We start from the raw sequence: 25,202 nt of genomic DNA on the forward strand, positions 1-25,202 counted from the left end.
TCAATTCCAGGCAGAGCGAAACCTTGGGCAAGTTTCCTTACTCCACACAGAGCCTAATAATAATCCCTCCAAAAACAAAAAACAATAATAAATTGGTCACTTTCAATCCACGACTGTTTGTGGGACACTGCTGTGCGAAATTGACTGCCACGTTTCGCCCACAAATATATGTTCAATTCACTTTACAGCATATTCTGTAAAGCGCTTTGAGACGTCCTCCCGACGTGAAAAGCGCTATATCAAATGCAAGGATTATAATTATAATCTAGAAGACGTGAAAAGCGCTATATCAAATGCAAGGATTATTATTATTGTATATTATAAACCAAGGTCCTCTCGCGAGTGCTCTAATCAATACACTACAGGACTCCACACCAAACTTCCCACCAAAATGTGCAACGATAACAATGGCCTGAGCTTGTGGTTGGGATCAGGAGGGGTGGAGGGCAGGGTAGGTAGAGATAGGGGGGTGACCAAAGGTACAGTTGAAGAGGGTCTTGAGATGGATCTTGAAGGAAGTGAAGGAAGAGGCGATGAAATGAATGGACTGTGGGATGAGGGTGGGGGGCAGAAAGGCTGAAGGCCCAAGTTTACAGCAACCAAGTGGGAAGAATCCGTGCCCCCTCCTCATGACCGTCTGCCCCTCCGAGTCTTACCATCAACACAAACTGACTGGTGAGTCATTCATCTGCAGAGCCCTGGGGACTGGGAACTTGCTGTGGCTCAGGAAGTGTCTAACAAGGCTCCGACCCATCATCTCGTCTGATCCAACATCTTGTGACCCAATAATGTACAAGTCAACAACAACAACTTGTATTTATAGTGTGCCCTTCATGCGAGAGAGCGCTTAACCATTACATAGTTTAACGTCAAACCGCAGCTAAAGGGGAGGTGACAGTAGGGACAGTCGAAGAAGAAAATCTTCAGGTGTGATCTGAAGGGGGACAAGATGGAGAGATTGAGGCAGTGAGTTCCAGGTTAGGGGTTTTCATGGAGGAATCCACTGTTTAAGTCAGCAGCGCTTTTATCAGGGCTTACACCACTTGGCCATTTTCCCTCCCCAATTCAATCCACCTTGGAATATCCCAATATAGGTTTGACTGAAAGTTCTAAGAAAATAGTCAAGTGGTGTAACCCTTTTTAAAAGCGCTGCTGATGAGAGCAGAAAGAAAAATACACAACACAAGGGAAGAAATTAATAAAATGATAATTTGTACTGGTTGCACAGAGACATTAAACTTTTCTGGATCTCTCCTGTTCTGTAATAATAATAATCCTTGCATTTCATATAGTGCTTTTCACATCTTCGAGACACCTCAAAACGCTTCACAGAATATATTGTAAAGTGAATTGACTGTATATTTGTGAACAAAACGCAGCAGCCAATTGCACACAGCAGTGTCCCACAAACAGTCATGGATTGAGTGACCAAATTTTTTTTTTTAAGCATTATTATCCCCGGAAAAGCGATCCGTCAATCGACTAACAAACAAGTTCCTACTTACTACCAGGTAAACAGAGGCATGTGGAGTAAGGAAACTTGGCCAACATGTCACCCTGCTGAAATGTTATAAATATTATTTATAAAATAATATTATTTTATTATATTATTTATAAAATAATATTATTTTATTATATTATCACCCGTAATAATATAATAAAATATTAGAACACTTACCATCAACACCACACTGAGGGATATGGCAATAATTCCAGGACACCTGCCCATTCAGTAGAGTGTAACACCACGGCTGTTCACTGTTGTCAGGGTTTCTACATCAGGGAGGAAAAAAAAATTCTATACGGAATTTTTCATTCAACAATAAATACAGTACAAGATAATTTACACTTACAGTACTTTTCGTGTCAGGAAGACATTCCAGCTAGGCACCAGAGTTGAGAGTAAGAATTGAGGAGGATGAGGAGGGGTACAACGACCAAAAGCGTGGTCAGAGAGATACCTTTTGAAATCAATACAACTCCATATGTATTCATTAATTCTTTGTTAAATTATGATATTAAATTGGCCATTCTGGTCCCCACACCCCTTCTTTTGAATTCCAGCTGTCCCTCTGAATTGCTTGCTCACTCCCTCCCTCCCCAGCCAACACTGGGAAGCACTTTAAAATTTCCTCCCAGCACTTTTAAATTTCTTGTATTGTATTTATTGTTGAATGAAATCAATCTAAATATAAATGGTATTGTATTGCAGAATTATTAGTGAGACATATCTTCAAGTCAGAGACATTCAGAAGAATTACTTCAGCTGCCACCAACTTAATCAAAGGTGATGGTTCTGATGGTAACTTCTCTACATTGGACAACTTGAATATCCTGGTTCAGTCCATTATTCTTACTCATCCTTCTCTGGTGCTGCTTTGATGCCAAATCCTGTTGCTTATGAACTACACAAAGTACAAGTGGTGGTCAGAAGTGCACCAGTCCTCCAAATAAGTGAAGCAAGTGAAACAATATAAAAAGTGCAAAGAAATGGGATTAGGGTAAATTGCTCCAATGGAGGAGTTAGCACCATTATAGGTTTGATAGGCTAAATGGTTTCACAATGCCCCATAATTCCTATTATTTGCGAAATGTCAACTTATTTTGCCGTTATATATGTTACGAGATGCAAGGTAATTTGTCTTGCCACCTAATATTTCCATCATTTATGAGTGATTCATAATCATAGTGTTTATGCCTATTTAGCATAAATATGTTCCATTGGATGGGGCGTCTATAACTAGGGGACACAAGTATAAGATAGTGACTAGGAGATCTAAAAGATTTTAAGAAGAACTACTTCACATAGAGGGTAGTGAGATTGTGGAACTTGCTGCCTGAAACGATGGTTGAATCAGATATTATAGATGCATTCAAGAGGAAGCAAGACCTTCACATGAGGGAAAGCGGAACGGAAGCGTATGGGAGGGAGTAAGGAATGGAGTATAAACACTGGTATGGACTGGTTGGGCTGAGTGACTAGTTTCCATGCTGTACATTCTTTGTGATTCTTTGTAAAATTGCAATGTTTCCCAACATCAGAGTAAATTATCGCCCACTAGGTGGCAGTGCATTTCATCAGGTCAATATTTTGTTTTTCTTTATGAAATCCCAGTGACCACCATTTATTTTTATTATGAGGCAAGCGTTTTTTGTTTCGGAAATTTTTGGTCGCCAAGTTTTTTTATTGTGTAAAACATGTATTTCCTGCATTGGTATGTTAAGGTCAGGTGGAATCCACACACTCCACAGCAAAATATGAATGTTTTACTGACTGATTGGATGGCTCATAAAAACAATACAGGTATAATAATAATCCTTACATTTGGTATAGTGTCTTTTGTGTTGAGAGAATGACTCAAAGGGCTTAACTGTAAAAATTATATATAAACAGAAGTGTAGACTAATGCAAGGCCAATTCGAACTTGGCAATGTCCCACAAACAGCCAAGAAGTGGCTGAGCACAAGATTTCTGGCTCATTTTCATTGAAATGGTGGTGGGGAGTGGGGAGTATTGACATGGGTACTTCAAGTAATGCCACTTACATCAAAGATCTGGATTCTTCCACTCAGAGAAAGGCAGCTCCATTTATAGATAGCACCAAGCTGTAGATAACACTAAGATAGGGGGAAACTATGGCATGAGAGAAAGCAAACAGGATCAGATGTTAGCACTCCCGTTTCTGAGTCAGAAAGTTGTGGAGCTCCAGCTTCCCCAACACTACATTGAAATGTCAGAGTAGAATGGCCCAAGCTTCATATTGGGACTTTCTAGGCTGACATTCCAATGTTATTATTATTATTAGTGAGGGGGAGGGGGTCTGTATTGTCAGAGGTGCTATCCTTCGGGTGTGATGTTAAACCAAGGTCCCATCTTCCTGTTCAAGTCAACAATAAAGATCCCGTACCACTGCTCAAAAAGAGAGGGGTGTTTCTCTTGATGTCCTGGCCAGCAATCCCTCAAATACAAGTAATCAATCACTTCAAAGCTGTTTGTGGGACATTGCTGTGTGCAAATTGGCTGCAGCATTCACCTACATTACAAAATACGCATGGTAAAATCATTTCAAGCAATTTGAGCATTTTGATACTGTGATAAGGGGCTGTATCAAAATACAAGGATAATTATTATTATGTATGTCTTTTCACAGAGAGTAATCAACAGTTGGATTGGGTTACCAGAAAGGGTGGTCGGGAAACTGACTGATAATTTGAGTGAAACCCGGTCAGGGCATTATTTCAATAACAAACACAAATATTGCCCAGCAATGACATCATGAGTTAAGGTAACTCAGTAGAATATTCACATACAGGGGAAGCCTCTGTGGGAATGTAAAAGGACTAAAACACATAAACTACAGAGTGTCTCGACAATGATAAGATTCGAGTTGTTTTTGAACAACAGCTGTAAATAATTAGAGCAGAACTAGTGTCCTTGTACTGTCTGCAAATGTATAATGAAGCTTGTGATGATTGAATGCTTGTCAATCAACAGCAAGAATTGTTTGAGACACGAGTTAAGCATGAGGTGATTGCAAATAATCATGTATATAAACTAATGGGACTGCCCCGTTGTTAGAGGGAGAGTACCGACTCTTCTGAGAGAGTGCTATTGTACTGCCTCTCGCTTTCCCTCTCCTTGCTGCAAGTATTTGAATAAACTATATTTCTGAGCTAACTCTGTTTGTGAGTGTTCGTTTAATCCTAGCTATAGCGACATCATCCTGGGTTCGACAGGACACATTAAGCCGGACACATTGGGGTTGGTCGTTTTGTCCAATTTACAGTTCGGGGTTAACTGGCATCCAGCTAAAGTGGTTTCCACTGTATTCGTCTCTGTAATTCTAGAGTTTCCTACCTGCAGAAGGAGTGATCACCTAAACCAAACTGAAGAAGATCATCTGAAGAAGAGATGTTGAACTTAAGTTTCATAAACGGCAGATTCCATTTCATGCAGTAATCGTCTGAAGCAGTCTTGTCTTCAGTACCTTTATAGCCAACTCCATTATTTTCATAACATTTAGTTAAAACATCTAGATATAAAAACAAATAGTTAGTTCATGGCACACAGCTGTTATCACTAATAGTAGTAACAGCAATTCATTACATGCTGGATCCATTCAAATTTTCAAGACTGAGGTTAATAGATATTTGTTAGGTGAGGGTATCAAGGGATATGGGGCAAAGGTGGGTATCTGGAGTTGAGGTACAGATCAGCCATGATCTTATAGAATAGTGGAACTGGCTAGAGGGGCTGAGTGTCCTAACCTGTTCCTATGTTCTGATATCCGATGATATATGCTATATAGACTGGATAAGTTAGGCCTTTTTTCTCTAGAGAAGAGACATTTAAGAGGAGACCTAATAGAGGAGTTCAAAATTATAAAAGTATTTAACAAGGTTGTCATAAGTAGGCAGTTTATCACTTGTGGGGGAGTCGATAACCAGGGGACACAAGTATAAGAAAATCTAATGAGAAGTGAGAATGTGAAACTCACTGGCCAAAGTGGTGTTTGAATCAGATAGTATAATAATAATCCTTGCATTTGATATAGTGTCATATCGTGTCTTCAAGACATCTCAAGACGCTTCACAGAATATTCTGTAAAGTGAATTGACTATATATTTTGAGAGTAAAACATGGCAGCCAATTGCATACAGCCGTGTCCCACAAACAGTCATGGATTGAATGATCAATTTATTATTAATTTTTTTTGAAGGAATCTTTACCCCGGGAAAAGCGATCCACCAATCAACCATCAACCAGGTTCCTACTTACTGCTAGGTAAATAGAGGAGTGTGGAGTAAGGAAACTTTCCCAACATTTCACCCTGCTGAGAATCAAACCAGTTTCTCGCTTGCAAGGCGAGTTCTATAACCGTTGAGCTACAGGACACCGCAAAAGTATAGATGCATTTAAGAGGAAGCTTAATAGACTTATGAGGAAGAAAAAATAGAAGGCTATGGGGGGGAATAAGGAGAAGTAGAACTAACATGTAAACATACCTATTTCACAATATTGACCTGCAAAGCCCGCGGCACATTGACAAATAATCTCATTCTTCATTTGGATTATTCTACATTTCCCACCTTTGAGACATAGATTGATTAGGCATTCTGGAAGTTACAAAAGAGAGAAGGGAAACAAATAATAAAGTCAAATAATCATCTTTCCTTAATCCTTACATTTGTCTGACACATGTAGAAACCCATCACCATGTTTAAGAATATCCAAACCAGACTAAAACAACAACAACAACAACAAGATTCCATTTATAGAGCGCCTTTCACGTCAGGAGGACGTCCCAAGGCGCTGCACAGTTGGGTCATGACCCGAGCAGGGGGGAAATGGTCAGGGTGAGGGGAGGGAAGGGAGGGAGAGAGGAGGGGGGAAATGGTCAGGGTGAGGGGAGGGAAGGGAGGGAGCGAGGAGGAGGAAGAGAGTCGAGAGGGGAGCTGAAGGCACGGTCAAAGAGAAAGGTTTTGAGACCGGCCTTGAAGGAGGAAAGGGAGGAAGCGGCGAAGGCACTGGGGGATGGAGTTCCAGAGCCTCGGGGCTGAGAGGCTGAAGGCCCGACCACCGATAGTAGGGCGGTTGGGGCGGGGGACGTGGAGCAGACCGGAGCCAGAGGAACGGAGGGTACGGGCAGGTAGGTAAGGGGATAGTAGGTTGGAGAGGTAGGAGGGAGCAAGGCCGTGAATGGCCTTGTAGGTGAGGATGAGGATCTTGAAATCAATCCTCTGGGGGATGGGGAGCCAGTGGAGGCGAGCGAGGGTAGGAGTGATGTGGTCCCGAAGCCTGGTGCGGGACAGTACACGAGCTGCAGAGTTCTGAATGACCTGCAGCTTGTGGAGGGAGGTGCCGGGAAGGCCGGCGAGGAGAGAGTTCCCATAGTCCAGCCTTGAGGTGACAAAGGCGTGAACCAGGGTTTCAGCAGCGTGAGGGGTGAGGTAGTGCCGTAATCTGGTGATATTCCGGAGGTGATGGAAGGCGGTGCCAGTTGTGGTGCGGATGTGAGGGAGAAAGGACAGCTCAGGGTCCATGGATGTATTCCACTTGGACAAGGACATTTCCCTAAATCTGAAAGGGAGTACACATTCTCTCCCAGGAGGTACATGTCCTGCTTACCTAATTCCGGAGTATTAGACGTAGGTTGGCAAGAGACAAGGTTTGGGGATCCCAGAATGTGTGTTGTGATAGTGCTGCAGTTTAACCTCATAGCTTGCCATTGAAAGCCCTGTCTGATAAGCTTCTCTCTGCATGTCCAGCTAGAACCAAACTACATATTTATTACCTTTGGCTTGCAGGATTAACAGGAGCAAAGCGGGAAGAATTCCTAACCCCAATGAGTGGTCTGGCTCTCCAAGTGCTAGAGCCATGAGCCAGTCTGGCTAGCTTGTCGTCATCAATGTGCAGGAATACTGTGGAGCCATCTAGCTCAGGAACTGGACTACCACAGAGGGTTGCCTTGACTCCAAGCATTCTGTTGCCAAGCATGGCACCTCAGAACCAGCTCAGCTCCATGGAGACCCAGCTTGCCTCCGCTCCTCCAAGGAGAATAGTGGCAAGAGTTTTTACTAATACCTTTGGACTTTACAGTTTGACAAGAAGACACGCTTTTAGTGCACTGGCAACTTTCAACATCATTCCCATTCATTCGGATCCAGGATTCTCCTTCAATGAAGAACCGGTATATTGATTTGTCAAAGCAGGTTTCTGGAAAACGCAATAGAAGAACAAGCTGCTTTTAGGGTATATACTGAAATCAAATTTTCAGCTCCGGTAATCACAGTACAGTGTAATCCCAAAGTATAATCTCCCAACCACATCACCCACATCAGACCTGAACGAAAGGCTTCTCTGGCGAGAAATTTTGGGCACTTCCCTGTCAATTAAATAATTTGAAAGTAAGGAAGAAAACGTAAGACATATTTCATTAAAATACTTGAACCCCTAAATTCTGCAGGGTTTTCTTTGGGATGGAATTTGGACCTCCGTCACTACATCTCCCCTTGGGCCAATGAAACAATTATAAAATACTTGCGGAACTATCTCTTCCCTCAGACTGCTGAGACTCTCATCTATGCATTCATTATGTCAAGGCTTGACTACGATAACTCCCCGTTATCCAGACTTACCAACTTTTTCCTCCACAAAGCTGTAGATCATTCAGAATTCTGCAGCTTGTATCCTCTCCCGCACTAAGCTTCATGAGTTGATCATCCTTGTCCGGCTTCACTGGTTTCCCCAACTCCCAGACAATCGAGTTCAAGATCCCTGTCCTCACTTTCAAACCCATCCATTGGCACTGGCCTGCTCCATGTCCACACCAGTGGAGGTCAGGCCTTCAATCTTTCTGCTCTCACCCTCTGGAACTCTATCCTGGAGCCCCTCCACCTCTCCCCCTCCCTTGCCTCCTTCAAGGCCAGTCTCAAGACCTTCCTCTTCGTCCGTGCCTTTGGTCATCTTTCCCACCCCCAACCCCATTGCTCTACATCCCTCCTGATTCCAATCTCTTCACTGTCCAGCACATTGGGACGTTCTCCCAATGAGAAAAATAATAATAATAATCCTTGCATTTGACATAGCACTTTTCACGTCTTCAGGTCGTCTCAAAGCGCTTCACAGCATATACTGTAAAGTGAATTGACTCTATATTTGTGGGAGAAACATGGCAGCCAATTGCGCACAGCAGTGTCCCACAAACAGTCGTGAATTGAGTGATCAAATAATTATTTTTTTCTTGAGTGGGGGGTGGTGGGGGGGTGATGGGGATGGATTCAGGTAACGAGTACCAGAGGTTCGGGGCCAAGTTGCCGAAAGCTCAGCCATTGATGGTGGTGCAGAATGGTCGGAAAACACACCTGTGCTATCTGAGCGAAAGGGACAGCAGAGGAGTGGGGTATGAGCAGGTTCAGTCAGGGAGCTGGAAATCCAGCTAGAGACATTCACAGCAATAAAGCATGGTGAGGGTGCCAGCATGTTTGGCAAAGAGAGCAATCTGCCTGGCCAGGGTGCCAGACTGTGTGGTGAAGGTGGCAGTGTGTGTGGCGGTGGTGGCAGTGTGTGTGGCGGTGGTGGCAGTGTGTGTGGCGGTGGTGGCAGTGTGTGTGGCGGTGGTGGCAGTGTGTGTGGCGGTGGTGGCAGTGTGTGTGGCGGTGGTGGCAGTGTGTGTGGCGGTGGTGGCAGTGTGTGTGGCGGTGGTGGCAGTGTGTGTGGCGGTGGTGGCAGTGTGTGTGGCGGTGGTGGCAGTGTGTGTGTGGGGGAGGTGCCTTTGTTATAAATAGAACAAAAATAATTTTCCACACAGTAGTAAAAGCTATCTACCGATGGGCATTGACCAAACAAACGAAAATAGTCTTATTGATCGCTTTGACGAGTAAGTCAAATTGATCAGTGAGCGAGTATTAATTTTCTTTTCTTTTTATTACAATTTTTGCTTTTTTGTTTACTCCTTTTTTTTTTACTAATTCCTAATGATTAAACATTTTTTAAATCAAAAAACTGTGAAATCCGAAGCGGAGCTTTACTCCCATACCTTCCTCACAGTGACTTCCTGTAAATTCTGGCCTACATATGCAATGGTAATTGTTTGCAGTTTCAAGTTTCATGCAGGTGCCTTCGTTTTTACATGGCTGGTAATAGCAGGGGTCTGTGCAGAAAAAACAAAGTTAAATGTCATTGCTGTGCATTCTATTTCCATTAACTCATATCCCACATATTTAATGATCCACTCGTAACCCTTTTACCAAACACATGTCATAGTTACTGCAAATGTTACTCCTCTGTACAAAAAGGGGCAAAAGGATAAACCCGGGAACTACAGGCCAGTCAGCCTAACGTCAGTAGTGTGTAAACTTCTAGAAACTATAATCCCGGACAAAATAAATTGTCACTTAGAATAATATGAGTTAATAAAGGACAGCCAACACAGATTTGTTAAAGGTAAATCATGTCTAACGAACCTGATAGCAGTCTAACAAACCTGATGAGTTTTTTGATGAAGTAATGGAGAGTGTGGATGAAGGTAGTGCAGTTGATGTAGTTTATATGGATTTTCAAAACAACAACAACAACTTGGATTTATATAGCGCCCTCCACGCCGGACGGTGTCCCAGAGCACTTTACAGTAACGGATCCCGGGGCCGAGCCAGGGGCAAAGAGAAGAAGGTGACCAAGGCGCGGTCAAAAAGAAAGGTCTTCAGCAGAGACCTGAAAATGGGGAGGGAGCGAGACGAAAAAAGTGAGGAAGGCAGTTCCAGAGCCTCGGGGCACAGTGGCTGAAGGCACAGCCGCCGAGGGTGGAGTGGAGGACTCGGGGGACGAGGAGGAGACCAGACCCGGAGGAACGAAGGCAGCAGGTACTGTTTTGAGGAGAGAGGAAGTCAGAGAGGTAAGGGGTTGCAGAGGAGTGCAGGGACTTGAATACAAGGGTGAGGACCTTGAAATCGATCCTCTCTGGGATAGGCAGCCAGTGCAGTCTGGCACGGACTGGGGTGATTGGGGAGCGGAGTTTTGTGCGGGTGAGAATGCGGGCGGCAGAGTTTTGAATCAAAAGGCGTTTGATAAAGTGCCACATAAGAGACTTGTAAGCAAAATAGAAGCCCACAATATTAAAAGGACAGTGGCAGCATGGATACAGAACTGCCTGGGAGACAGAAAGCAGAGAGTGGTGGTGAACGTTATTTTTCTGACTGGAGGGAAGTGTGCAGTGGTGTCACCCCAGGGGTCGGTATTAGGACCACTGCTGTTTTTGATCTATATAAATGACCTGGACTTGGGTATAGGGAATACAATTTCCAAGTTTGCAGATGATACTAAGCTAGGAAAAGTCGTAAATCGTGAAGAGGATAGTAGCAGATTGCAAAAGGACATGGACAGACTGGTAAAATGGGCAGACAGGTGGCAGATGAAGTTTAAAGTGGAGAAATGCGAAATGATGCATTTTGGGAGGAAGAATGAGGAGAGGCAATATAAGCTGATGGTACAATCTTAAAGGGGGTGAAGGAACAGAAAGACCTGGGAGTTCATATAAGTAAATCTTTGAAGGTGGCAGGACAGGCAGATAAAGCTGTTAAAAAAGCATATGGGATACTGGGCTTTATAAATAGGGGTATAAATTGCAAAAGTCAGGAAGTTATGGCCTCAGCTAGAGTATTGTGTTCAGTTCTGGGCTCCACACTTTAGGAAGGATGTCAAGGCATTGGAGAGGGTGCAAAGGAGATTTACCAGGATGGTACCAGGAATGACGGGCTTCAGTTATCAGGAGAGGCGAGAGAGGCTAGGATTATTCTCCTTGGAGCAGAGAAGGTTAAGAGGAGACTTAATAGAATTTTTCAAAATTATGATGGAGATTCTATAGGGTGAACAAGAAGAAACTATTTCCACTGGCGGGTGGGTCGGTAACCCGGGGACACCGATTTAAAATAGTTGTGAAAGAAACAGAGGGGAGATGAGGAGAAATTTTTTTTACACAGCAAGTTGTTCAGATCAGGAATTCATTGTCTGAAATGGTGGTGGAAGCCGATTTGATAACAGTTTTTAAGAGAGAAGTAGATAATTATTTGGGGAGGACAAGTTTACAGGGTTATGGGGAGAGAGCGGGGGAGTTTGATTGAATTGGATAGCTCTTTTCAAAGAGCCGGCACAGACATGATGGGCCGAATGGCCTCCTTCTGTGCTGTATAATTCTATGATTCTATGATCCTGGCAAGCACTCTCATGGTTAGGACATGTCGCGATTAGTAAATTCCGGCAGCAGAGTTACTATGTTAACTTTTCTATATTGTAACATGTACTAATACTAAAGCGTATCCTTGGGAAATCAACTGGTGACTATCCTCGGGGGAGTTTTTGGGATCTTCTTGGTGCTTAGCTGGCTCCAAAGTGACATGCTTAACAACAGAATGTGGGAATCAAGTGAATCCACTATAGCAGTGTCAAAAGTCCAATGGTCCAGTTCCTGAGCCAGGCGGGCCTCGGTACTCCAGCTCACTGTGATGACAGACCAGCCAGCCTGACTCACTGTCAGGATTGGAGGGGCAGACCAGTCACTAAGAACAGGGATTACCACTCAGCTCCTATTAATCCCGCAAGCGAGAACTCTAACAGGTCGGCTAGTCCTAACTTGACAAACAGCGGGAAGCTTGCCAGATAGTGCTCTCAATGGCACGGTATGGGTTTTAGCTGGTAAAATTCCACGTAAAACCCATAGTTTGCATGAGAGAGAAGTGGGTGTCCTAGGACAATTAGTACTCTGATCCATATATCCGTAATCTATGTTTATGTAGATTGATGGCTGTTTTGTTAACTTTATTACATAAAACAATACTTAAATAAAGAACTTGCACTTCACAGCAATGACTTTTCCAAGTCAAACACAACAGCTGTTTGTTGCATGTTGCAGCAACATCCTACAAACACACATGACGTGAATGATTAATTTAACTGTTGGATTTTTGGCCACAATGCCAGGACAAACTCCCTGTAAATCAAGAACAAAGGATTTTTAACATCTACCTAAGGAATAGGGAGATCTTATCTGCTGGTCAGCCCTTCTAACTATGCATTCTCCAGAGTGTCAGTCGTCTATGAATTCAAATAATAATAATCGTTGCATTTGATATAGCGCCTTATCACGTTGTTGAGATGTCTCAAAATTCTTCACAGAATATACTGTAAAGTGGCAGCCAATTGCGCACAACACTGTCCCATAAACCGCTGTGGATTGAGCCCAATTTTTTTTTCAGTGATTATTACCCCCGAAAAGCGATCCTCTAATCGACTAACAACCGGTTTCCTACTTACTGCTAGGTAAGCAGAGACGTGTGGAGTAAGGAAACTTGCCTAATGTTTCGCCCTGACCGGGAATTGAGCCCGGTCCTCTCGCTTGCGAGGTGAGCGCACTAACCAATACGCTACCGGACTCCACAGCCGGGACTGTGTCAAACTGAATACATCATAAGGTGTACAGGAGAGGAAAGAGACTGATCCTTAGAGTTGGAGGGATGAGCTCTCAGGAACTCACTCGCTGGGTGAGGAATCACATGCTCTAACCTACAATCTGCCAGCTCATATGAACCTCCATATCTATACAGGAACCCACTTCACACATTACCAGCTGTGACTCTTCACGATCCACAATGGCACTACTGTATTTTGTGCACACTAAACACTGGTATCTGTGTGAGGGAGGGACTGAAAATCTGTGCAAAGGCATCTGACAATGAACCTCTGTGCCATATAAATCCACGTTATCAGCTGCGGCGGCCCTAAAGAAAAGGTTTCTGTTCTGCACGTGGCTTCTCTGCATCACAAGACACTTAGTGAATGCTGTGGAGTTCAAAGAAGTACCCACGTCACTGTGATTATCAGAAAAATGCTCGTGGATGTTTTGCTTTGAGCAGCAACAGCAGCATCCCAGTAGCGATCTCAGTTAAGACAGCACATCTCGGAAGATTTCACTCAATGTCTCAGAAGATTAAAGGTAGTTACATTTATTCTTAACAATGTGTTCAAGTCACTGTATCTGTTACTGCACATGGCACCACTCAACCACTCAATAATAATTATTTGGTCATTCAATCCACGACTGTTTGTGGGACACCGCTGAGCGCAATTGGCTGCCGCGTTTCGCCCATAGAAATATACGGTGAATTCACTTCACAAAATATTCTTTGAAGGGCTTTGAGACGTCTCAATGCTGTGAGATAAGGCGATATTCAAATGCAAGAATTATTATTATAACTTATTAAAGCCTCCTCCACATCATTTTAGTTTATGGACTTTTTATAAATTTATAAATTTTCTCCATGCATACAATGCCCCTACTTTCACAAGTTATGTATCTATCCATAGATCTATAATAATAATTCTTGCATTTGATTTAGCACCTTTCACATTCGGAGGACGTCTCAAATCGCTTCACAGGATGTACTGCAAAATGTAATGTGGTGTATTTTGTAGGTGAACCCAGCAGCCAACTTGAGCACAGCAATGTTCCAGAAACAGCCAGGAAGTGAATGTCCAATGCTACAATCATAATAATAATCCTTGCACTTGATATAACACTTTATCACATCATTGAGATGTCTCAAGGCGCTTCACAGAATATACTGTGAAGTGAATTTACTGTGTATTTTGTGGGCAAAACAACACACATCAGTTATCTGGCGCACAGTCAGTTCATTCACAGTTAGAGTGTCATGGGATCTTTAACATCCACCTAAACAGAGAGGCAGGACCTTGTTTTAATATCTCATCTGAAGGACAGCACCTCAATAATGCAGGACACTTCAAGTACTTTAATGCAGTGTCAGTGTGAATTCAAAATCCCGATGTGGGGCTTGAACCCACAAACTCTGACTCAGAAGCAAGAGTGCTACCAACTGAGCCAAGCTGACACCTGACACGAGATGTAGATTCATATGAATACCATGGTACTATTTGAAAAGAGAAAGGAGATTCCTTTCTCCTAAACCCCTAAATAGAATTGATCATTCACTTCATAAATAAATTGGTCATTTTCAATCTACGACTGTTTGTGGGACATTGCTGTGCGCAATTGGCTGCCGCGTTCGCCCACAAATATACAGCCAATTCACTTTACAGTGTGTTCTGTGAAGCGCTTTGGGACGTCCTCCCGACGTGAAAAGCGCTATATCAAATGCAAGGATTATTATTATTATTATTATTATTATTATTCATGTCTGTGCTTGGGACATTGCTCTGTGCAATTGGGCTGCCACAAGCACCTACAAATACAGTCACTACACTTCCCAGTAAATCCTGTAAAGTGCTTTATAATGCAAGCACCATCCATCCATCCACATTTTATCTTATTTCTCTTATTTTATAAATATCCTCTACTTATATATCTTATCTTTGAATCCATCTGTCTAAAGATCTTTAATCACATATATCAACCAACCAATCTAAACCTAGTCATTGTTGATCTATCTCTAACCTATCTATCCATTTATAGTGTATCTATCTCTGGTCTAGCAATCTATCTCTAGTCCAGCTATACTTAGGTTTCTCAGTTATTTGTTTAACTTTGAAGCCAGAAACCAGATTAGTTTATTCAGATTACATTTTATTTATTTATGAATGTAACCATTATTCTTTTATGTCTTTTAGTTTGTTTGTGGAGTCATTCCATGTGGCTTAAAGTATCAGCATAGACTCAATGGACAAAAGACCTGTTTCAGTGCAGTATTATTGGATGATTCTATGATTTCTTTAAGAGACAAATAAGTTTGATTAATACTTTAAAACTGGATTAAAAAAACTGTTACAGACAATTTAATTCTGTTTTCTTCACTGACTGTAATGCATCTGTTAATATGTGGTTAGGGTGGTATTTGCTATTACAATTATACATTGGAAGATTCACTATGCCTATACCTCTTCTATATTTAGTGATCCGGAGAAATGTTTCACTCATATCAAAGGTGATTGGTGTGAGCTGAACGTGTAACAAAACAGAGAACAGACATTACAATATCACAAGAGTGATTCAGATGAAGAAGGCCCTTTAGCCCATTCTTCCAAAATACCTACACACCCTTCCCATCACAGATCCGATTTTTTTTTAAAAAAAAACATAAGTTTAGGTTGATCTGTGACAGAATCCTGGCAATCAGTTCCAGTTGTTTTTCACCCTGGGTAAAAAAAAAATCCTGGTCTCATCCTGAAATTGCTCTTTGTAACTCTGAACCTATGTCCTCTTTTGCTACTGTCTTGGAGCATCCTAAAGTGTTGATCTGGGTTTACTTTTTTAATCCCATTCAAAATGTTACTCACCTCTATAAGGTCCTTTCTGTAACTCTTGTATGTTGCGTTGACCAGAACTGTACGCAGTAGTCTAGCCGTGGCATAACTACAGCACTAAATAGCTTGAGCTTGACGTTGGGAAATCTAGATTTCCCAATTGATCTCATCCTTCCAGAATGTTTCCAGATGTCCTGAAATTGTCATTTGCAGCCCTAAACCTATGTCCTCTTATTCTGCTGTCTTAGTTCACCTAACATAATTGGATTTGGTTTACTTTCTCAATTCCATTTGACTCAGAAGGTCTGTTCTAATACGTCTCCTTTGTATCCTGAGAGTTGGAGCTTGTCTAATTGTTGCTCATAGCTCATTCCTCTAATACTAAGGATCATCCTCATTGTTCTCCACTGCACTGTCTCTAGGACATCCTGTTTGCTCTGCTTATTGCTGCCTCACACTGTTTTGAGCAAATGGTGAGTGACAGGTCACCTTAAACCCCAAGATCTCTTTCAAATTCCCCCTTCAGTAATTCTATCCCTTCCAATGAAATACATGTGTTTCCTATTTGTACTTCCTATGTGCAGTGCCTTACACATATCTGTATTGAACTTCATTTGCCAGTCATCAGCAAACTCGAAAATGATTAAAAGATACACATCTCAGCATTTCACACTTTTGGAAACGAAAATGCAACAACATATAGCTCCTTTCACAGAAGAGAATGTCTTGAAGAACTTTATATGGACAGTAACAACAACAAGATTACATTTGTATAGCGCCTTTCATGTCAGGAGGATGTCCCAAGGGGTTGGACAGTGTACAGCATTTCAGACCCGAGCTGGGATTCGGGGAGTAAGGGAGGGAGGGGAAGGGGGGTGACTGATGGCATGGTCGAAGAGGAGGGTCTTGAGGCGGGACTTGAAGGAGGCTAAGGAGGGGGTGAGGCAGAGTGACTGGGGATGGAGTTCCAGAGGTTGGAGGCAGAGTAGCTGAAGGCTCTCCTGCCAATGGTGGGGCGGGTGGGTCGGGGGACATGGAGCAGGCCAGAGCCGGCTGAGCGGAGGGAACAGGTGTGTTGGTAGGGGGTTAGGAGGTCGCAGAGGTAGGGTGGGATGAGGTCATGGAGGGTTTTGTATGTGAGGACCAGGATCTTGAACTGGATCCTCTGAAGGATAGGGACCCAGTGGAGTCGGGCGAGAGTGGGGGAGATGGGGTCACAGAGTTTGGTGCGGGAGAGGACACATACATACATTCAATGTATCAAACATAGAACAAAGTGGGAAGGAGGGAGGTGTAGGAAGTAGGTAGAACCAAGAAGCATAAAGATTTACAGAACAGAAGAAGGTAATTTGGCCCATCGTGTCTGTGCAGGCTCCCTCATGAACAATCCTTTCAGCCCCATCAACTGCCCTATCCCCATAGCTCTGTAGCTAAATCTTTTTAAGGCATTTGTTTGGTTCCCTCTTAAAGACCAATGTGGATTCTGGTTTAACTTCAGGTGACTAAAAGCAGACATAACAAGGTAGGTTTCGAAACAGATATTTTTGGAAGCCAATGAGAGGAGGGATTTGGGAGGGATTTCCAGAGAATGGGGGTCTAGTTTATGAAAGCTTTGCACCACTCCGCTATGATCAAAGAATTCTACTGAATTTCTTAACGTGAGATTTATTCCTTCAGTGAGAAAGTCATTACTGAAAATGAAATGTTCAATTCACTCACCATACATTGGGCAAGGCGAAAGTTTACAGTAATCCCAAGAGGTACGATTATTCTGCCGAATATAACACCAGGGCTTTATATCATTGTCTGGGTTTCTGCAAGAATGAAAAGACAATTGCTTATTAGGGAATTCCCTCAAACGTAGTCCCCTATCCCACAGAACTTTACAGTTACCCATGTCAGCCAGCGTTCAGAGGTGCCATTACCAGTGGAGTCCTATAGCTCAGTGGTTAGAGCATTTGCTTTGCAAGCGAGAGACCTGAGTTCAATTCCAGGCAGAGGGCGAAACCTTGGGCAAGTTTCCTTACTCCACACACCTAATAATAATCCCTCCAAAACCCAAAACAATAATAAATCGGTCATTTTCAATCTACTGTTTGTGGGACATTGCTGTGCGTAATTGGCTGCCGCGTTCGCCCACAAATATACAGTCAATTCACTTTACAGTGTGTTCTGTAAAGCGCTTTGGGACGTCCTCCCAACGTGAAAAGCGCTATATCAAATGCAAGGATTATTATTAATTATTATTATTATCACCACCATCACCACAACAACAAAATGACATTTGTATAGCGCCTTTCATGTCAGGAGGATGTCCCAAGACACTGGACAGTCAGTGTTTCGGACCTGAGCTGGGGGTCAGGATTGTGGAGGGTAGTGGGAGAAGCAGGGTGATCGAAAGCACGGTCCAAGAGGAGCGTCTTGAAATGGGTCTTGAAGGAGGCAAGGGACGGGGTGAGGCGGAGGGACTGCAAGATGGTGGGTGCAGAGTGGCTGAAGGCCCACCCGCCAATATTGGGGCAGGCGAGGCGGGGGACGTGAAGCAGGCCATAGCCCAGGATAGTAGGAACTTAGGAGGTCGCAGAGGTAGGGAGGAGCAAGACCACGGAGGGTTTTGAAAGTGAGGACTAGGATCTTGAACTATATCCTCTGTGTGATGGGAAGCCAGTGGAGTCAGGCGAGGATGGGGGTGATAGGGTCACGGTGCCTGGTGCGGGAGAGAACACAGACTGCAGAGTTCTGGACGATCTGCAGCCTATGGAGGGAGGAGTTGGGGAGGCCGACAAGCAGGGAGTTTGCATAGTTAAACCTGGATGTTATGAATGCATGTATGAGGGTTCTGGCAGCTTGCGGTGTGAGACAGTGGCGGAGCTGGGCAATGTTGCGGAGGTGCGGGAAGGCGGAGCGGGTCATGGCGCATATGTGGTGTAGAAAGGATAATTAAGGGTCAAACAAGATGCCAAGGTTTCGGACTGGCTTAGTGAGGTGGAATGTGCAACCATGGATGGTGACGCTGTCAGCGCCTGAGGTGTGGAGGCGCTGACGGGAGCCAATCAGGAGAGCCTCAATCGTGTTGATGTTCATCTGAAGAAAGTTAAGAATATTTGGTGATAACATATCTGGCTATATAGCAATCCTTGAATTTTGATATAGCCTTTCATCAAGATCTCGAAGTGCTCTCCGCAATAAAATGAAAAGTGGTGAGACTATATACATTTTGTGGTGAACCAGCAGCCAAATTGCACACAACAATGAACCTCAAACAACCATGAAATGAGTGACCAATTTTATTTGGGGTATTGTTGGCCAGGACACCCAGAGAAATTCCCTATAAATATTTCAGGTCTGTAGACCTGAAACGTTAACTCATTTTCCACTCTCCATAGATGCTGCCTGACCTGCTGCATGTTCCCAGCAACTTCTGTTTTCATTTCAGATTTCCAGCAGCTATAGTATTTTGCTTTTTGTAGATAGCTATTTGTTAGGTCGGGGTATTAATGGATACAGGGCAAGGGTGGGTAACTGGACTTGAGGTACAGATCAGCTATGATCTTCTAAAATGGTGGAACAGGCTCAAGGGGCTGAATCGCCTGCTCCTGTTTCTATGTTTCTATGTCTCAAAGACATGATAAGGAGCTATATCAAATGCAAGGATTATTGTGTTTCGAAGCATGAGGGCAGAAAACTATTTTGAAAAACATTGAATTACTCTGAATGCCACTTAATAAACTCACAGATGACCACTATGTATATTTATATTTGCTTCCCACCTGCAGAAAGAATGACCCCCAAGCCCGAGTTTCTCCGCTTCCTCCACGTCGGTGATATTGTGCATGTGGCTCAAAAATTCAAATGTTAAAGACAGGCAGTCATGGCCTAATTCTGTTTTTGATAGAATCCCTCTGTATAATGTACCTTGCTTTTCATAACACTGATCAATTACATCTGCAAAATAAATAGTAAATATTGGGTACCAGAACACTAAGCACACTAAGATGTGCTTACAACATAGCAGATTTGTGTCTACGGGGCCAGGCATTGTTGGAGGCAGAGCTTTGAGGTAAATCATTAGCAGTGGACATACAGTGTGCAACGTGCAGACCAGACCAATCCTTACTTATTGATAGGTCAGAGTATGAACTGTATACACACACCAATCCATTAACATCCCCAACTCAACCCACCCACGACCCACATCCCAACCAGCCCACCCACTGCACACTCCCATTCACCTCACCTGCCAAGCACTAATGACACACTCCACACACACACGTGCACCTTTTAAATCACCCCACCACACACGCTCGCACCCCCTAACTCACACAACCCACAGGTGCACATATCCCCAACCTTCCCCATCAGCGTGCCCCAAAATACGAGCAAAGCATCTTGCTTGAATGTAAAGGTGCATTGTTTGTTGTAGCCATACCTAATTCACAATATTTTCCAATAAAACCTTTCTGGCAATCACACGCAAAGTACTTTCTCATGAGTACCGAGTGGCACTTTCCTCGATGAAAACACATTTTTGGGTTGCAAGCTGGAAGAGACACATACAATGGAAATACACAATTAATGAACAATAATATGAGGCTTACTTCTAGCCAGTATTGACATTTACTGCAATTTTAAACCTGATCAATTTTATGAATTTTAAATATTTAATGCCATTAAATATCACTAATAATATCATACTTTTATTTGAGATAACACAGATTTACATATATTGTACAATACAGAAACAGGCCGTTTGGCCCAATCAATCCACATTGGTGTTTATACTCCACATATGTCTCCATCCATTCTCCTCCCATACCCTTCTTTTCCCTTCTCCCTTATTTTATTTTGTTCCGTCGGGTGTCTAACACGTGCGGAATACCCATGACTATCCTTTAGGTGTATATATATCTTCCTCTTACATAACAACAATAATAAAATTACATTTGTAAAGCACCTTTCACGTTGGGAGGACGTCCCAAGGTGCTGAACAGTCAGGGATCAAGATCCGAGTGTGGGGGCAGGGTTGGGATGAGGGAGGGCAGTGGGGGTAGGAGGGTGACTGAAGGCACAGTCAAAAAGGAGGGTCGTAAGTTGTGCCTTGAAGGAGGCAAGGGAGGGAACAAGGGATTGTAGGGTGGCGCTGCAAAGAGTGGGGACAGAGAGACTGAAAAGCCCGGCCGCTGATGGTAGGGTGGGTCAGGTGGGAGACATGGAGCAGGCCGGAGCTTGCTGAGCGTAGGGAGTGGACAGGTTGATAGTGGGTCAGCAGGTCAGAGATGTAGGAGGGGTCAAGGCCGTGGAGGGTCTTGAAAGTGAGGACGAGGATTTTTAATTCTGTCCTCTGAGGGATGGGGAGCCAGTGGAGCCGGGCGAGGGTGGGGGTGATGGGGTCATGGAGGCTGGTGCAGGAGAGGACACGAGCTGCAGAGTCCTGGATAATCTGCAGCTTGTGAAGGGAGAGTTGGGGAGGCCGACAAGGAGGGCATTTCCGTAGTCGAGCCTTGAGATAACAAATGAATGAGGGTTTCAGCAGCCTGAGGGGTCAAACCTTGGCTCTTGCCAACCTGCGCCTAATACTTTCTGGAATTAGGTAAACAGGATGTGTTCCTCCAGGGAGAGAGTGCGCATTTCATTCCAACAATCTATCTCTGGGATTTCCAAGTGTTTGTGGGATGCAGGGAAACTCAGCTTGGTTAATTTATTTTCATGACACTGCGGTGAAGTAAGGACTGACACAAATGTTTAATATCGTTTAGAAACTAAGCATTGGTGTAATTTGTTAGGTTATATTTAGTGAGTTGGAGATTGATTGTTGGTGTATACTGATGGGATGGAGTTAATTATACTGAGACATCGCAGTTATACCAGTCAGCAAATAATATGTCCTGTATAAGTGGACATATTATCAGATAGTGTCTGATCCCATTTCATGGCTAATAATCATAGGGACCTTCATTTACTTCATTAGCGCCATCCTCTGCTTTCTTATTTACTTGTTTATTGACAAGAAAAGATGTGTTGGAGAGGCAGAAGTCAAAGTGACAGAACTTGAACTTCAGAATGCCCTAACCGGAGAAGGAAGAAATTGGAATTTGGAGTCACGAACCATATTCGAGCTTCTAAAGAAAGAAGATCAAGACGACGATTTAAACAACACTAAATGTACAATAACACCTTGATATCTTTGGGTGATATCAAACTGGAAACCGTACAACAATAATTGGATACCTTTTGAGGACCATATTTGGATTCAAATGGGACATTAAATTGGACATTGCTCATGTGTCAGACACCCGCCTAACCAAAAAAAATCAATATTATAAAGGTAATATTTCTACAGGCAGCAGATTACCAGGGGGCTAAGTGTGCACAGCACTGTAATATTTGTAGAGTTACCTTCAGATATTAAGGTTTGATAAACAATCCCGGTATTAGTGCAGATGCTTCTTTGAGCCTTGCCATTATAAATCCGTGTCCACGTTTCTCCTATCCGGTAGTGTTTCAGGTGCTTTAGTTCAAAACACTTTTCTAAGAAGAAAAAGCAATTATTGAATAAATTGAAGCACAAAACGTGATGCAATGGTAATATGATCATAACATTTCTCATTTAATTTCTGAAGATTTCATTTTATCAAAGAATATGGCCTACTCCTGCTCCTAATTCTTCTTCTTATATCAATGGCTGTTTGTAGGAGACTGCTGTATACAAATTGGCTGCTATGTTTGCCTACAAATACCTTGGAACTGAAGTAAAGTCCTGCGAAGTACTGTGTGATGCCTCGACAGGATGATAAGGTACTATGCCAAAATGCAAGAAGTATCAATATTAAACAACAGCACAGAAAACTATGTTACAAACTGTATCCGCACAGGTAACAATGCTGTTTTAAATATTACACTGGAAATTAATTTGATTCAGTTGATCGATATTTGATTTGATGATTCATCGATATTTGAATAATAATAATCCTACAATTCTTGCCTTTGATGTAGCGCCTCATCACATCAAATAATCTCAAAGTGTTTCACAGGAATTACTATAAATTGTAGTGATTGCATGACTCCATGTTGTTTTCTTGTACAGCTGAGATTCGGAGACACTGCATCGATGTAGATTGTTCACCCAATAGGGGTGAATGCTGCGCACAGATTACAGCATAAGGGGTTAAATAAATAAAACTCGTGCATGTTGAGTCCTGTAACTCAGTGGTTAGAGCAAGCAAGTGCATCTGAGTTTGATTCCCAGCAGGGCGAAACGTTGGGCAAGTTTCCTTATTCCACAAGCCTCTGTTTATCTATCAGTAAGTAGGAACCCAGTCGTTAGTCAATTGGCGGATCGCTTTTCTGGGTATAATAATCCCTTTGAAAAAATGTGATCACTCAACCCATGACTGTTTGTGGGACACTACTGTGTACAATTGGCTGCCGCATTTCACCCACAAAATATACAATCAATTCACTTTACAGTATATTCTGTGAAGCGCTTTGAGACATCTCAATGATGTGATAAGGCGCTATACCAAATGCAAGGATTATTATTATTTACAGGTGAATGCAGCAACCGATTTTTACACAGCAATGTCCAACAAGGTCCTACCAATTTCATACAGCAATACAACACTCCTGACAATATAGAACCCACTCCCCCACCCCCACCAGTACTCTGGTGGAGTGCTGGGGGAGTTTCCGCAACATCGGAGGTGCTGTCCTTCAGATGAGATGTTAAACCAAAGTCTCGTCTGTCTGTTCAAGTGAACGTTAAAGATCCCAAGGCACTATTCAAAAAGAGAAGAGAGTTTCTCTCAGTGTCCAGGCCCAATATCATCCAAATAAAATTGATTACTCACTCACTCCACTCCGTGGAGTCCTGTAGCTCAGTGGTTAGAGCACTCACTTTGCAAGTGAGAGACCTGGGTTCAATTCCAGGCAGACAGGGCGAAACCTTGGGCAAGTTTCCTTACTCCACACAGAGCCTAATAATAATCCCTCCAAAACCCAAAACAATAATAAATTGGTCATTTTCAATCTACGACTGTTTGTGGGACATTGATGTGCGCAATTGGCTGCCGCGTTCGCCCACAAATATACAGTCAATTCACTTTACAGTGTGTTCTGTGAAGCGCTTTGGGACGTCCTCCCGACGTGAAAAGCGCTATATCAAATGCAAGGATTATTATTATTGCTGTTTGTGAGACATTGCTATGCTCAAATTGGTTGCTACATCCACCAACGAAATAGACACTGTTACATCACTTTACTGTAAATCCTAAGTTTAGAGATGTCTCGACAATGTAATAAGGTGCTATATCAAATGCAAGGATTATTATTATTACAAACAGCCAGGAGGTGATTGATCAATTTAACTGGAGGATTGTTGACCGGGACTTTGGGAAAAATTCTCCTCCCCTTTCCAATAATGTCATGGATTTTTTAACATTCATCTGAACAGGTGGGACCTCAATTTCATATTGCAGAGTTACTTATCAATTTGTGGAAGCACACCTCTAAGGTTGGATCTATTGAGTAAGAAAACTAAACAATATTGTTGATTGGAAACTAGCTGTTGAATCAAGTAAAGGAAAATATCCATTTACATCACATCCATTTGAATTTGCCGTTAAAAACGTTTAATTTTAAACAGGACATTTTTATAATAATAATCCGTGCATTTGATATAGCACCTTATCACATCATTCCGATATCTCAAAGTGCTTTACAAGATGTACTGTAAAGTGTCCAACAATTCTGTGTATTTTGTGGGTGAAACGTGGCAGCCAATTGCACACAGCAGTGTCCCACAAACAGTCGTGGATTGATATACCACCCAAAACTTTTGAGGGATTATTAATGGAAAATGATCCTCCAATCGACTAGCAACCGAGTTCCTGTTTACTGCTAGGTAAACAGGCGTGCGGAGTAAGGAAACTTGCCTAAGGTTTCGCTCTGCCCGGCAATTAAAACTAGGTCCTCTTGCTTGCGAGGTGAGCACGCCAACTACTACACTACAGGACTCCGTCATAAGATAATGACATGTAGGATTATTGGGATAGGCTTGAAAAATTACATCTGTTTCAATGGGCACAGAGGTGTTTCAGAGGAGATCAAATGGAGATCTTCAAAACTCTGAACCATTTCGAGAGCATTTCAGTTTGAAAAGAGAAACAAAATATAGTTCATAAAAAGAACTATAGAAAAACAGCTTCTAAAGTAGGACGGAATTTAAAAATCTTGCAAACTTTCACACAACTTGAGTATTTAAGAATACAGCCTTTAGGCTGAGACTGCAAGAAATTTCAGGCCTCGGATTCCAGGACACATTTCTCAGAAGAGGACTCGCTGAAACGAAAATTGTTAGGTGTTTTCATTGACTGTTTCTTTTTGTAGCATTCAGTATGGTATTTGACTGTTCCAGACAAAAACTAAACATCGT

At 42.7% G+C, this 25,202-nt stretch overlaps 1 protein-coding gene across 1 annotated transcript in view; it reads right to left on the bottom strand.

Moving 5' to 3' along the window:
* The window catches only part of LOC103186322 (hepatocyte growth factor activator-like), a 33,395-nt gene that overhangs the window by 6,026 nt on the left and 2,167 nt on the right, over positions 1 to 25,202 (bottom strand). The window contains exons 5-11 of the mRNA XM_042342109.1: positions 22,169 to 22,300; positions 20,202 to 20,312; positions 19,688 to 19,717; positions 9,540 to 9,653; positions 7,586 to 7,717; positions 4,859 to 5,033; positions 1,679 to 1,773 (exon numbers count right to left, since the gene is read on the bottom strand). Coding sequence (XP_042198043.1) covers positions 1,679 to 1,773; positions 4,859 to 5,033; positions 7,586 to 7,717; positions 9,540 to 9,653; positions 19,688 to 19,717; positions 20,202 to 20,312; positions 22,169 to 22,300 — 789 coding nt within the window. The remainder of the gene's footprint in view (positions 1 to 1,678; positions 1,774 to 4,858; positions 5,034 to 7,585; positions 7,718 to 9,539; positions 9,654 to 19,687; positions 19,718 to 20,201; positions 20,313 to 22,168; positions 22,301 to 25,202) is intronic.

This window comes from Callorhinchus milii, unplaced genomic scaffold, assembly GCF_018977255.1.
Source record: "Callorhinchus milii isolate IMCB2004 unplaced genomic scaffold, IMCB_Cmil_1.0 Scaffold1, whole genome shotgun sequence".
In the NCBI taxonomy this organism is placed as follows: domain Eukaryota; kingdom Metazoa; phylum Chordata; class Chondrichthyes; order Chimaeriformes; family Callorhinchidae; genus Callorhinchus; species Callorhinchus milii.